This window comes from Lissotriton vulgaris, chromosome 5, assembly GCF_964263255.1.
Source record: "Lissotriton vulgaris chromosome 5, aLisVul1.2, whole genome shotgun sequence".
In the NCBI taxonomy this organism is placed as follows: Eukaryota; Metazoa; Chordata; class Amphibia; order Caudata; family Salamandridae; genus Lissotriton; species Lissotriton vulgaris.
Genome location: NC_141693.1, coordinates 839,079,499 through 839,092,656, shown reverse-complemented (window position 1 = coordinate 839,092,656; position 13,158 = coordinate 839,079,499). Strand labels below are relative to the sequence as shown.

Sequence of the window (13,158 nt, the reverse complement as noted above, 5' to 3'; positions counted from 1 at the left end):
TGCCCAGGTGTCACTTCCCTGATGCCAGCATACGGGAATAAAATAGATTTGGCGGGGTTAGCATGGAGGCCCGAGGTACCCCCCAAAAACCTTGAGGATTTCCAATATGCGGGGTCCCGAGTACCAAGGATCAGTCATGAAAAAGGGGATATCGTCCGCTTAAAAAGCTATAGGGTCAAAGCGCGACTGGGACCAGACTAACCCTCGAAGGACCGGGTCACTCCTAACCCACGCCGCCAGGGGCTCAATCGCAAGAGAAAACGATAATGGGAACAGCCTTATCTAGTGCCCCGCTGGATAGAGAGGCTGTGAGTGGTGCCCCGGTACAGACACCGTCAACTCCGTGTATAGCAGGCGCACGCAAGCCAAGAAGCTAGGCCCAAAGTTTATGGCCCGAGGAGCTGGAATAAATACACCCTGCTCAGGGAGTCAAGCGCTTTGTCTATGTCTGCAAGAAGCAGGGCGGCCAGTTGGCCCAGCGTCAGGGCTGCTGCCATGGCATTATGTATCAGTCGGATATTTTGCCGAGTAGTCATGTGTTACAAAAGGGGGTGGTGATTGACTGAGCATCTGAACCAATCAAACACTCACACCCAGTCAACAGATCTGGGTTTAATCCATCACCGTTCTTTAGCCCACTCTGCCACCCCGGTTCAGACATGGCCATATGCAAATCAGTCTGACCCTGTGCCTCCTAGTATGTTATATACCACATTCCATCCACAAACCTGATAACCCCAGTGCGGAAGGAACTGTGCTGGCTTTCAGTTGCTGTGTATTCTGTCAAAATTTCTCTTGCAGGCTCACACAGTGGTTTACAGGTAGCTCTGGGTTAATTTGAAAGTGCATTGCAGATCTAGGAATCGGCAAGAGTTGGAGTGTAATGTGTAGGAAGGTGGATATCTGACTATGGTTACCCCCAAACTTTTTGCCTGGTGTTTAGCTGGTTTTTGACTTAGTTGACCTGGGATCCTGCTATTCAGGACCCCCAGGCTAATTGCTCTCTCCTTAAAATGGACTCCATGTACCTTGGGTACATACACAATTGGAACTGGTTCACCTTATAGGCCCCTGTAACAGTGTACCTTAGGTACCCAGGGCATAGGTGTAACAAAGGCCTACCAGGGGCTGCAGCATGTATTATGCCACCCCTGGCCTGGCCTCCATATTTGACACAACTGGCTGATCAATCAGCTGGGGTAAGTTGGTGTAATCACCTCTTAGTTGGGTATAGTATATCTAACATACATGGACACATGGTAACCTATAAGTCATTCCTATGGCAGGCCTTAACGATCCTAGAGGCAGAGTGCTTGGTTTAATGTGAGATGGTGCTCTAGCATGAGCTGAGCCTATCTGCAGCTGTTGGGACCAACTCCCTTAGCTGTTCCGGGATATTGCCATACCATTTACTCTTAAGTGCATTATAATCCTCGCGGTTACGTGCTAACTTTGGTTTGTCTTTATCAAAACATGTCGAGTAAGGTGTCATACGAATTGGAATACTACCCCCTCGCCAATTCTGGCGACGGGGGTAGCATTCCACCCTTCTAGAGGGACACAACATGTACATAACCTGAACCCGGTTAAAGTTAACCATGAGCCTCAGCATCACAAAATGGCTGCTGCCACCACAGACCCGAGTCTGACCTCCTGCTGCTGGGAGTACTTCCAGCTTGGGAGGCTTGGACAAAGGGTTTCCGGTCAGGGGAGGTGCTTGCACCGTCCCAGACAGGAATTTATGTTGTGAGTTTGGGAGGGCTGAATAGAATGAGACCTGCCTGGGGCACACAAGGTGTCCCTGTGCATATGCCAGTTCAAACCGGTGCTGCGGCTTTCCAGCCCCAGTCCTGGCACGAAACTAGACAAAGGAAAGGGTGTGTAACCACCCCCCTTCCTGGTCCCACCCAGAGGGACGTAGCAGGTGATCCGGCACCCAGATTTGGAATAAGAGTAGGAGCTGTGTCCTAAGACTTCAGATCCTCCTGAACTCGACTGGAAACTAAGAAGAAACTGGACTTCGACGTTATGCTGCACAGAAGACTGAAGAGCATCTCCCTTGTGGCCAAGGAGTGGGCCACCCTGTGAACACAGGCACCACCCAGCAATTCGACGTCTGCTTTGCCGCCGCCTTCCGAGCCAAGAGCCCGACAATACCTGGATTCCCAGACATCTCAGAGCCCGATCCACAGTCCCTGAAAAGAAGAGACCCGTGGAGGCACCGAGAGACGTGGGTCCGGCCATCTTGGAAGATCCACAAGAAGCTGACTGCGCAGCACCCGAGGCACCCTCGATGCTGTGCTTTGGGGCTTGAGAACCCCCACCACCGAGCAGCATCTGCACCGAAGATCAGCCCCCCAGCATCTCCACGATCTGCGTGGGGCCCTTTTGCATTTTGCCACTCGACGCATCATCCCGGTTACTGGCCCGTTGGCTAGTGGCCATCTTGGTGACGAAATCCGAAATCAACACCACTGGTCTGGTTGCTCCAGACAGGCCCTCGCTCCTGTAAAAAGGAGCAGCCCCTCTGACCTTGCTGGTCCGAGTGTGAAGCTTTCATAGTTTCCTGCATAGCTTGCATTAGCCAAGGCCTGTTTGCTCCAATCAAGAAGCCGACACCGCCATCAGCTAGAGCCTTCGTGGGACAGCTCGTCCTCGTCCTCGACCTCTTAGTGTCCACGTGGCTGCAGAGACAATTCTCACTTCTTCGCCTGTTTGCACCCAACATCGCCTGGTTCCCTCCTGGTTCCACGGTAGTCACTGGCAAGTGGCTTTGAACATTGTCCCCTCTGCTTTCAGGTCTTCACCTCTTCAGATCCACCCTTTGATCCACCGGAACTCTCCTCGACGACCCGCCTGCAGCATCTTCATCTCCAGGCTCCATAGACCAGCGCGACGAAACCCGACACACTTTGAGACATATGCACCGGCTTCCTGTGGGTGAGGTAACCCTGGCACTCCGGTGCTCCTGTGTAGCAATGGTGTATTGCTCTAGTGTCTGTTCCAAGTTGCTAGGTTCTAGGTCATCCGGAAGGTTCCCTTTTCAGTAACTTTGTACTTTTTACGCACCATTGACTTTGCATTGGTGCATGCGTGTGCTTTAAGCGCTGCACCAGAGTCCAGCGGGCCTTTCCCGACTTCATCACTGCTAGTCCCGAATAGCCCCAGCGATTCCCAAGGCCTTAGGCCTTCTTCCTTTTCGATTAGTGATACTTCTACCACTATTTTAGTATATGGTTTGAGTGGCCACCAGGGCCTATCCATATTGTGCAACTTTTGTATATTTAAACAGTGTTTTGTTTTAACGCATTTGCTTCTGTGCTCATAAAGAGTATAGGGGATACTTGTAGTAAATATATATTTTCAATATATATGTGTGCTGTCCTTTCATTTGCTATTCAAGGGGATTGTATACGGTAAAACAGCTTGCTTCACATGCCTTTGCAGAGTTTAGCCTAAGACTGCTTTGTCCACGCTACCCCTAGGATAGCTGGTCTATAAGGTTGACTTACAACCAATCCTCATAAAGGTTGCTTGGCATGGTACAAGGTGATCACTAGAACTAGTGAGCATCAGATACCAGGCCAACTTCTCACAATGTTTTTCAAAAACGGAAGCCACAGGTAAATAGAAGGGAGCGTATTCCAAAATGGCAGTTATGTGGAATAGTGTGCCCCCCCAACCCATAGGATGTTTTCATTCACAAACTGCATTCAAAAATCCCATTTCTAAACTGCGGTACCAGTCACTTTTCCAACCTGGGCTGTCTTTTGTTAATAAAGTTTGTTTTAAATATGACATTTTAGTGGTAAATGTGTAGTTTTAAAGTGTGCACAAAACGAACCCTTAAATTGAGAGCCACTAACTGGTTTGCTCCTGTTAAGTAATGTTAAGACTCACATTTTAGAACTGAAAGGGCAGTCCTGCCAAGTACCATGCATTTCAGTGCGGTACTCCGCATTACCGAACTGAAATGCGTTGTCGCGCTTATGCATGGTCAGTCTCAGCACCTGTCAATGTGAAGCACTGCCTAAGTGTGGCAGCTGGCAGCGCGTTGCATGTGCGAAGGCTTGGGGTTCGCCTCTGAGCTAAGGTTTCTGGCAGGAAGGCTCACTCTGCTACAATGTATTATAACTCAATTATATTGTATGCCGGAGCTGCAGGGGTGGACGTCCCATCCTGTTGCCAGCGTGCGTGAAGTTCAGTTTGTTGTAAGGGGCTGGCTCTGCAGTCGGCGCCAAATCCAATCATGGCGCCCGCAGCATTGCACTGCCTGGTGCAGCATTGCACTGGCCCGGGCCACAGCCCGTGTGCTGTCTGCTCCCCCGCCAAATTCAATTATTCATTGCGGCAGCCGAGGAAGTCGGAGAGGAGTTCGAGACCCAGGATGTAGCGGCTGCTAGGATACTCGCTAAGCAGCCACGTAATCCAGGTACGTGCCATGTCGTTGGCAGTGCTCATCTCGCCTATACAGTACTGCATTAAACTCAGGAGCTGAAGGATTCTGAGTACTGCAGTGGGGTGGGGGGAGTGGCAGCTGAGTGCCCTGTTGGCTGTGGTACATCACACTTGTATCTGTATTCTGTGACTTTCGCAGTACGACTGTTGTAAAGCGCTCCGATACCCTCTGGTCTGCTCTATATAAAACTTGATAATAAAAATAAATACATATGTTAGGAGCATGCACACTCACTTTAGGCGCGCCACTCTGCCGGGCAGAAGGTGTGTATTCAAGCTAGCTTGCAAATAATGCAATGCAATGCAGGTACTGCAGGGTGTCCGCCAATTGCACAGTGTGAAGCTCGTGACTTGGTGATCGCAGCATGACACTGTTGCTCCCTGTGAGTACGAAAGTGTGACATACCGTTTACGTGTTAGGGAGACTCTCTGTACACCCTGGATGACACTGGAGGCGGGCCGGGGCCCGGCAGCAAACCTGAACTGCTGCACACAGTGCTCGAGCCTGCCCATGCCTGTAGCGCTCTGTATCGCTTCCTCCAATGGAGCGCCACCACAGTACGGACTGAATCGCTCTTCTGCGGCCCAATTAAGTTGGTTACCAGCCTGTGTGTAGCAGAGCACAATTAGGCACTGCCGGTGTTATAACTCAGGTGACATAGGGGGCTTGCCCGGCGCTGCGTGAAGTATGCAACTGTTACATGTTGTGGGGGCCTCTCCGACTTCGGTTCATTGTTGGACTAGTGGGCCACTCGTGCGGCGTCAGAGGCTCGTAGTACTGATGATCTCCTGATTTTGCCAGGAACGAGGGCCCCACCACAGATGCTGACCATCTGTGTTTTGTTTCTCTGCCTTAAAAACATAACCACAAAAAAACACAGCTCCTGAGCTAGTGTGCAGATCCTTGATTTCATGTTGCAAAGGAGGTTCCCGATATTTGTATGATTCGAAGTATATTACCTGGACAGGAGTCTGATTAAATAGAAGTCCTTCAACAGTTATGTCTTACACTTTGCACCAGTTAACTTCGTTTCTCAGTTAATTTCTCAGATTTGTTTCCCTTGTCGTCATACCTTGATTTTGCTTGTGAAAAGGTGTCACTCATAGTCGTGAAAATGTCAATCATTACTCTGAAATTATAAAAATGTAATACCTCTCGTGTGAAAGAATCTGATATAGTGTCATTACATAGTTTTGCTAACCATGCTACTGTAACTAAGGAATGGATTCAAAATCTTGATACCAACCTGAATAATCTTTGGAAGCTAATGGTCTGATTTAAAGCAAAAGCTTCACCAATGAAGCAGTTTGACCTGGGTTTTTCTTTTTTAAAGAGACCTTTAACTTTAGTTGTAAAAGTTGACGCCACGTTTTGAGAATGCCAGCTACGCTAATGTACTACTTCTGTGAAAATTTGGATCTCTTTGTAGACCCTGTTGATGGAATACTTCTTAAATAACATTTACAGCTCCTAAGTAGAAGCCAATGCATGCATTCGGGCTGTTTTCTTTTTTTTAATTATTTTTTTTAATCCTCCAATGCAAGAGGCTGCTACTGAAGTCTCTTAATCCTTGACTATTTTATTCTCCCTACTCTTTAAAATAAATACATAAAAAATAAGCTGAAGGTTTGGTGTGGTGATCCCCCTGTAAACCTGATCATGTTCTGCATGAACAGTACGTCTGTTAAAAACTCCTTAGAAGTGTTTGCATGAGCAACATTTCTCCTTTTTATTAAATGTTACTTTTGAAGTGTGATTGGAAGTGCATCGTTTTGCATCAAAAGTAACATTTACAGAAAAAGGCTAATTTGTATGCCGTCCAAAGGGTCTGTTTACTTGACATACACCCTTGAATAATTGGCTTTGCCTTGAGTATGGACAACGGTTTCCCAGACCACATGATTCAACCCCAACAATTATTAAAAGCCTGATATTCCTACCGAAATGGGTTCGTGACCTATCTGAAGAACTCAATATCCAACTTCATCCTTAAGCGCACCATGATTTCAAGGATATTTAGATAACTTAAATATGTTGTGAATTTTTTCATCTGCACAGGGTATTATAAAAAGGTGCATGAAATGAGCATAATTGATTACGCTACTTGAAACCGCGTAACTATCTTTGCTAAATTTAAAACTCTCAAGTCCAAGACAACATTCCGAATTAAGTTTACATTTCCTTCTTCTGGCAGGGGTAGGTCTGATGTGGGTCCATTATTCCCCCACCCTGTTAATTTGCTTGATCACTGATAGTGAGGTTGGCTTGGTAATCAGACAGCTATGTCTTGTTCTACCCTGTGGGTGTATTGACTTTGATTTCTGATTTAAAAACACAGCTATCCCTCAGTTTCCTCAATGAAAAGGAAAAAAAAATGATTTGAAGTAAGCTTTTACATGCATAGCCTCTAACATGAATTGCTCTGTCCAGATTTGCATATGCTTAGGTCATGCTAACCTGTGTTGTGTTTTTAGGAGATCCTATCGGTGGCCAAAAAGAGTAAAGTGGAAAATGAGGTAATTATTTCTTCCTTGAACATTACTTGCCAGCCCTTAGCACCTGAATTTTGTCTGCATTGTGATTAGTATATTCATATTTTCATTTCAATTGTGGATTATGTTTATGCTTAATATTCAGTTTGCTTCTCGCAGTAGTGAAGTTATTAATGCTGTTTTTTCGTTTCAATTTAGGTCACTTAAAAGCTTGACTTAAACATAGCATTTACTGACAGTAAATGTGGATATGCTGGCTACATCTTAAAGCAGTTTGGGAGTATAAAATTAAGACGTAAAAGTCCCCTATTAGCTAAATAACCCTTTTGTCTGGAAATAATAGTAATTCTTTGTGCAGTTGCACAAAGTAGTGTGAAATTAACTGGCAATTGCTTTATTTGTATTTTATTTCACTTGTGGCACCCTGCCTCTAATTATGGTAAAATACCGATGTATCTAATTTGAAAAGTTGTTTTGCGGATGTCTGGATTTGACACTTATACCAGTTTTAGACTGAAAGTGTTTCAACAACTTTCCTTTTTGCAATTGTTTTTGCAGTGCTTTCATTCAGGAGTCACTTAGGCTAGTCACAGCTGTATCATTCCGGTTTCAGTTTTGCCCTTACAAAGATTGTCCCTTACATACAGCCTTACTTGCAGACACTAGATGTAGTAATCTGCTTGGATGCTTATTGTGCCCCAGGATTGAATTTATCCTAACTATTTGCCATTAGAGTGACCTAATTTATTTAGAGCACATGCTCTCTACACACTGTTAATTGGGCTTTCTCCGTCCATACACCTCAATTTCAAGCAGGGCACTTAGATATTTGTACGGTATGATGGATTAGTCATGCTGGGATCAACGCTACTACATCCTTGTATGTCCACGCTCATGGATGCTCTGTCAAGTGCTGGAACATACCCTTGAACACCACCTACATGCTAAAGTGGAGTCTTTCACCTATTGATTTACATAGCTTCAAATTAGGCCAATACTTTGCACAAGAGACTTGTTAAATACAAATGACAATATATTTACTGGGTTTATCATTTCTTTTCTTTCCCATTTTTTGGCACTTATCGTTCCGGACCCTATTTAAATTAGCACGTGCTTTTCATAAAGTGTTATTAATGGGAAAGTTAAGTTTATTTTTCTCAAATCCTGAAAGCAAGATTAAATGAATGTTGAGGCTCTTGTGTTTTTTTTTTTTTTTTTCTCTTCTGACTGAGTTATTTCGCTTTTGCGACTTTGTTTTCGAATAACATATTTTTTTCTTTTCTTTGATAGGGAGATTCCTCTTCCCCCAGTAAACTCAGTAAAGAATACCTTGAGAAAAATGGAGATTCAAACTCTGCCATTAAGGACCGGCTTGCTCAAGCTGTGCGGCACAATGCCAAACATTTGCTTGATCCAGTGAGGAAATTTGATGGGAAGCCAGTTCCTTACCAACAGCCAAAGTATTTCACAGGAGGACTAATGCGCTGGTACCAGGTGGAGGGCATGGAATGGCTCCGGGTATGTCTAGTGTAACTTTTGTTATCGTAGGCTCGTTTAGGTTTTTAATGTCTTGACACTTTAGTTGCTTAGCGGTTCTACTGAACTAATTCTGCACAACCTACTTTTAGGGATATTTTCCTTAATTTTACGAACCAATCTAATTTCTGCCTTGTCACAATCACCATGTCAATTTGATTCTTTAGGGATTAGTCTGTTATGAATGTTGACTGAATTAGTACTTAGTCAGGGCTATTTTGCCGGATATGGTTTCTTATTTTCCTTTGTATATAAAGAGCCTCAAAATATTTGTAATATTTCGAATGAAACATTACTTTTAAAATCAGTTTTTGGTTGTGGCTTGACAGTTTTTGATTAATCTTGGAGTTTATGAGCCAACTCTTTGGTCATTGGTTGTATCATTGAAATGTTGATCAGCCAACCTTTAAAACCTTTGGTTGTAACTGTCAAGTCGAGCTGCTCCCTTTTCTTTAAAAAAAAAAAAAGAAAAAGTTGACCATTAATGCATGCAGTCACACATTTTGTGATCTGCTCTCACCAATATAAAAGTTTATGGAAAGACTTGCTCCTCACCCCATCAACTATGCTACCTGTAGAGAAACACGTTTTATGGGAAGGGAAGTGTTAGAACTGGCTATTTCTAATAGGCTAAGGCTGACGCCAAAGCCAGGCAGAAACCACCATTGTAGTCAGGGCAAGGAAGTCACACGCTAAGATAACCCCTGCTCACCCCCTTGGTAGCTTGGCACAAGCAGTAAGGCTAAACTTGGAGGCAATGTGTAAAGCGTTAGCGCCAGCACACAACAGCAAGAACATACAGGCACACCACAAAAGGGGCTCCACACAAGGTTATATTAAAATAACTTTTGTATTGTAAAAACACATCAGATAGGATCACACAATATATTGTGCCAACTGGCACGGGCAATATTCACCAGGGATTATGTACAGGACAGGGCCACATGGGCCACTGTCATAATCAGAAATAGTACTTTTAGAACTTAGAATAAGTAAAGCACAAGATAATAGTTATAAAATACATCCAGTAACTACTGGGAACAGGTACCAGGACCTCACTAGGACCACCTGTACTAAAAAGAACAACCACCTAAGTATCACACAGCATTTAGGGGTCTAGGAAAGAACACATTACCCATGATGCATAAATATACATTCAGAGTAGTAGTAAAGGGAAACATATGCATAAACCTACACATTCAGCGGTGTTAAGAATAAGGCACATGATGCATCACAAATACATTCAGAGGTGCAGCGCAAGAAGACACATGATGCCTAAAACATTCAGAGGTGCAGCGCAGGAAAGAAAGACACATGATTCATAAAATTACATTCAGAGGTGTAAGACAAGGGAAACACATGATGCATAAACCTACACATTCAGCGGTGTTCAGGACAGAGCACATGATGCAATAAAATGCATTCAGGGGTGCAGCGCAAGAAGACACATGATGCCTAAAAATTCATTCAGAGGTGCACAGCTACTCCAATAGCGCAAAAACACACAGTAGGCAGTTACCATCCTAGACATAGTAGATAACCACATTGTGCACAACTTGCATAAGCCACCACCTGTGGCAGTCCCTAGGCCAACTGGCCTTGTTGGGGCTAAGACGCCCTGAGTCTCAATGTCAGGGGGCGCAGCCATGCAGCGCCAGTCTCGAAAAGAAAGCCTAAACGTAGCAGCTGGCACTAAGTTTATTTATTTTATTTATTTTTAGAGTTTTCTATAGCGCGAACTTGAACCGATTAGGTTATCAGAGCGCTTTACATAGCACCAGTTCCGTTACATGTTATCACAGTAGTTTACATAGAATCAGTTACGTTGCACATTTCAGGATCTTGAACCTATTATGTTATCAAAGCGATTTACATAAGACAGCATTCGATGTCCAGTGCCCTCCTCCGCCGTAAAGCGGGGGACCACTTCCAGCCCTCCGAAGTCGTCGAGCTGTTGGGACTAGGCTCCTGGAATTTCAGCTGCCCCTTTGCAACTAATTAGTTTGAAGTCATGACAGAAATATCAGTCCCAGCATATCAATCGGTGCATTACAGGTAAAAACAGGATATAGGACCACTACGAAAGACCAAACGGAGTAAACTGTGGACACCCCGGAATATATGAGGAAGCAGTCGGTGCGTTACAGGTAAGAAACAATTTCATAACAGGTTATAGGGCGAGTACATAGAGAAACATTGTTGTACATTGTGAGGATCCGAGAATATATGTTGTAGCAGTCGGTGCATTATAGGTAAGGACAGTTGCAGAAACAAGTAAATGTAGAAAGGCTGCAAAAAAAAGAGAAAGGCAGACACTATCACAAGATACAGGCAGGTAAGGAGCGCGGTGGTAGAACTTAGACTATGTGTCTGGTCACAGCTCTTGTTCCAAAAGTGAGATTGAACTAGTCCATGATGGCCGCCACTGCGACAGAACAGTCTAAGATGGCCGCCAAGAAGGGGAATCATAGTCCTCTGTTTGTTGTTATTGCTTTGGACCTGTGTGGAGGAGATATGCCGAGGAGCCTCGTGGGCCTCTGGAGGTACCGGCAGAGATTTATGGTTTCAGTTGGTGACCCCTGTCCTTGTGAGCAATGGCGGTTTAAAAAATTGAAATGAATGGAGTAAATAAAGTACCTTATGATTATTTTCAGCTCAGTGGCGCCTTAGAGCTTAGGATGTAGGATGTAGCCCTTGCAGCAGCATGAGAGGGGAGGGGGGGGGGGCAACCGGGTGTCACGTCCGCCAGGGCTCCTAGGCTGTTCACGCAGCCCGTTGTTGTTGTTGGGGGAAGGGTCCGGTGTTCGTCTCGCCTTCGTTGTCTGCTCCGATTGGGGGTGGGGGGGAGGGGTCCGGTTTTCGTCTCGCCCTAGTCCCGGTGTCGGCCGTTGATGCCTCGGGGCAGCCACCACCACCGACCCGAGCCTCCCACAGCCCTCCACGCCGACGGGGCTCCCCTGCCGCAGTGCGGACCGGGCACCGCGCCGATCCGTGATCCGCAGCCCCTCTCCGCTCTCCGATGCCGCCGAGACTGCTCCGGGACTTCCGCTGCTGTCACATCGGCTCGGGTGAGCAGCGCCTGCCCGCCCGACTCGCCCCCGGTCTCCGCTCCTCCTCCCTGCCGCTCTACAGCCCGAGCTGGCAACGGGCGGCCGCCATGTCTGTGAAGGCCTGGCACCACTGTGCCCTCTCTGTCCCACACAGGGACTCTCTCCTTAAATTGCGCCTAAACGGTGCAGATGCCCACTAATTGCTGGGCAGCTGGAGAATCATAAAAAAACTGTGGCAGGGCCTTCAGTAGCCCCTCTGGCGAATTGCGCCACAAATGGTGGAGCCACACAGGCTCTTGAACACATATGCCCACGAGCCTCTCTGGGCTCTCCAAACACCTTGAAAGCAATGGTATCCCCGGGGAGCCTTTCCGGCTTGACAACAAATGCCTCCAGAGCCTTCGCGGCTCTAACAGAGATCACTCGTGCCACGTGGGAGTCCCTCGCAGGGGGACTCTAATTAGAAAAATGCCCGCAAGAGCCTCTCAAGGCTCGGAATTGCACATGCCCCCGGAGCCTCGGGGGCTCGACACAGAATGCGGGGCGGAGCCTCTCAGGGCTCTACACACGTTGGGGCGACCCACTGCCAACTGGGGCCGCCCTTGAAGCCCTCGTGGCTTCACACTGACATAAGCGCGAGCTCGCGCTACTGGGGAGGGGCGGACACCGACAATGTGTCCCGGCGCCCCTCCCTGGCTTCTGCCCCACTCACCGTTCAGCGCGCCGGTCTTCTCTCTCTCCCTGGGGCTCTCCTGTACTCGCGGTGGGGGCCGGCACCGGCAATGTGCCTCGCGCCCCCCTCCGCTCGTCTCCTAATGCCGCTCCGGACTTCTCGCTCTCCTCGGGGCTCCCTCCAGGCCACAGGAGCCTCGCACCAGCCCGACATGCCTCTTCCTTCCCCCGAGCTGCGGGGGACAGGACTTCCGGCCGGCCGCGACAGGATTGGCCGGCCTGTCAATCACTTCCGGGTTGTCGCAGGCAGCGCGGCGGCCCGTTCCAGGCACTCGTAGGCAGGGGCTGAAGGAACCGAGGAGTGGGCTCCCTCGAGTTTAAAATAAAATAAAGAAGCGAGGTGGGCACTCTCAAAATAAATAACCGGGCAAAGTCGCAGGGTAGGCACCTGCCGAACCTCACGCAAAATGCGTGAGGGCGCCACGCTCGCAATGGGTTCAAATAAAGCGCTCTCCCAGCGCTATAAGTACTATACAGCGCTCCCAGGTGCTATAAATACCAGTCAAGCGCTTAGGCTTCAACAAACCTGGGTAAAGGCAAGGAAAAAAAGTCTCTTGAAGGAAAATGCAGCTTCTCCATGCTGCCCAGAGGTCCCAGATATTTCAAGGGGGCAAAGCAATGTCCCCACCCCATCATCCCAGGCAAGGCAGAGGGGTCCCCCAGCAGTCCTCCAGGCATCCAGGGGCTGGGCTGCGCCTGCCCCTGGTAGATTCAAGTCAGAAACAAGAACAAATTGGAAGGGGACACAGCCCCTTCTTATACAGGGAAAAGTCTTTGAAGTCTTTGTGTAGGCAGTGTGAGAACCAGCTAGAACTGGTTATAGGGAAGTCCTGTCAGTATGAGGGACAGAGGTGACAGTCGCCCAGCGGGGGGTGGAGCCAGCATTGTG

The 13,158-nt window shown here is 47.3% G+C and overlaps 1 protein-coding gene across 1 annotated transcript in view; it reads left to right on the top strand.

Annotated features, from left to right (window-relative positions):
* The window catches only part of HELLS (helicase, lymphoid specific), a 591,428-nt gene that overhangs the window by 90,739 nt on the left and 487,531 nt on the right, over positions 1-13,158 (top strand). The window contains exons 7-8 of the mRNA XM_086922383.1: positions 6,934-6,975; positions 8,242-8,469. Of these exons, the coding sequence (XP_086778509.1) occupies positions 6,934-6,975; positions 8,242-8,469 (270 nt within the window). The remainder of the gene's footprint in view (positions 1-6,933; positions 6,976-8,241; positions 8,470-13,158) is intronic.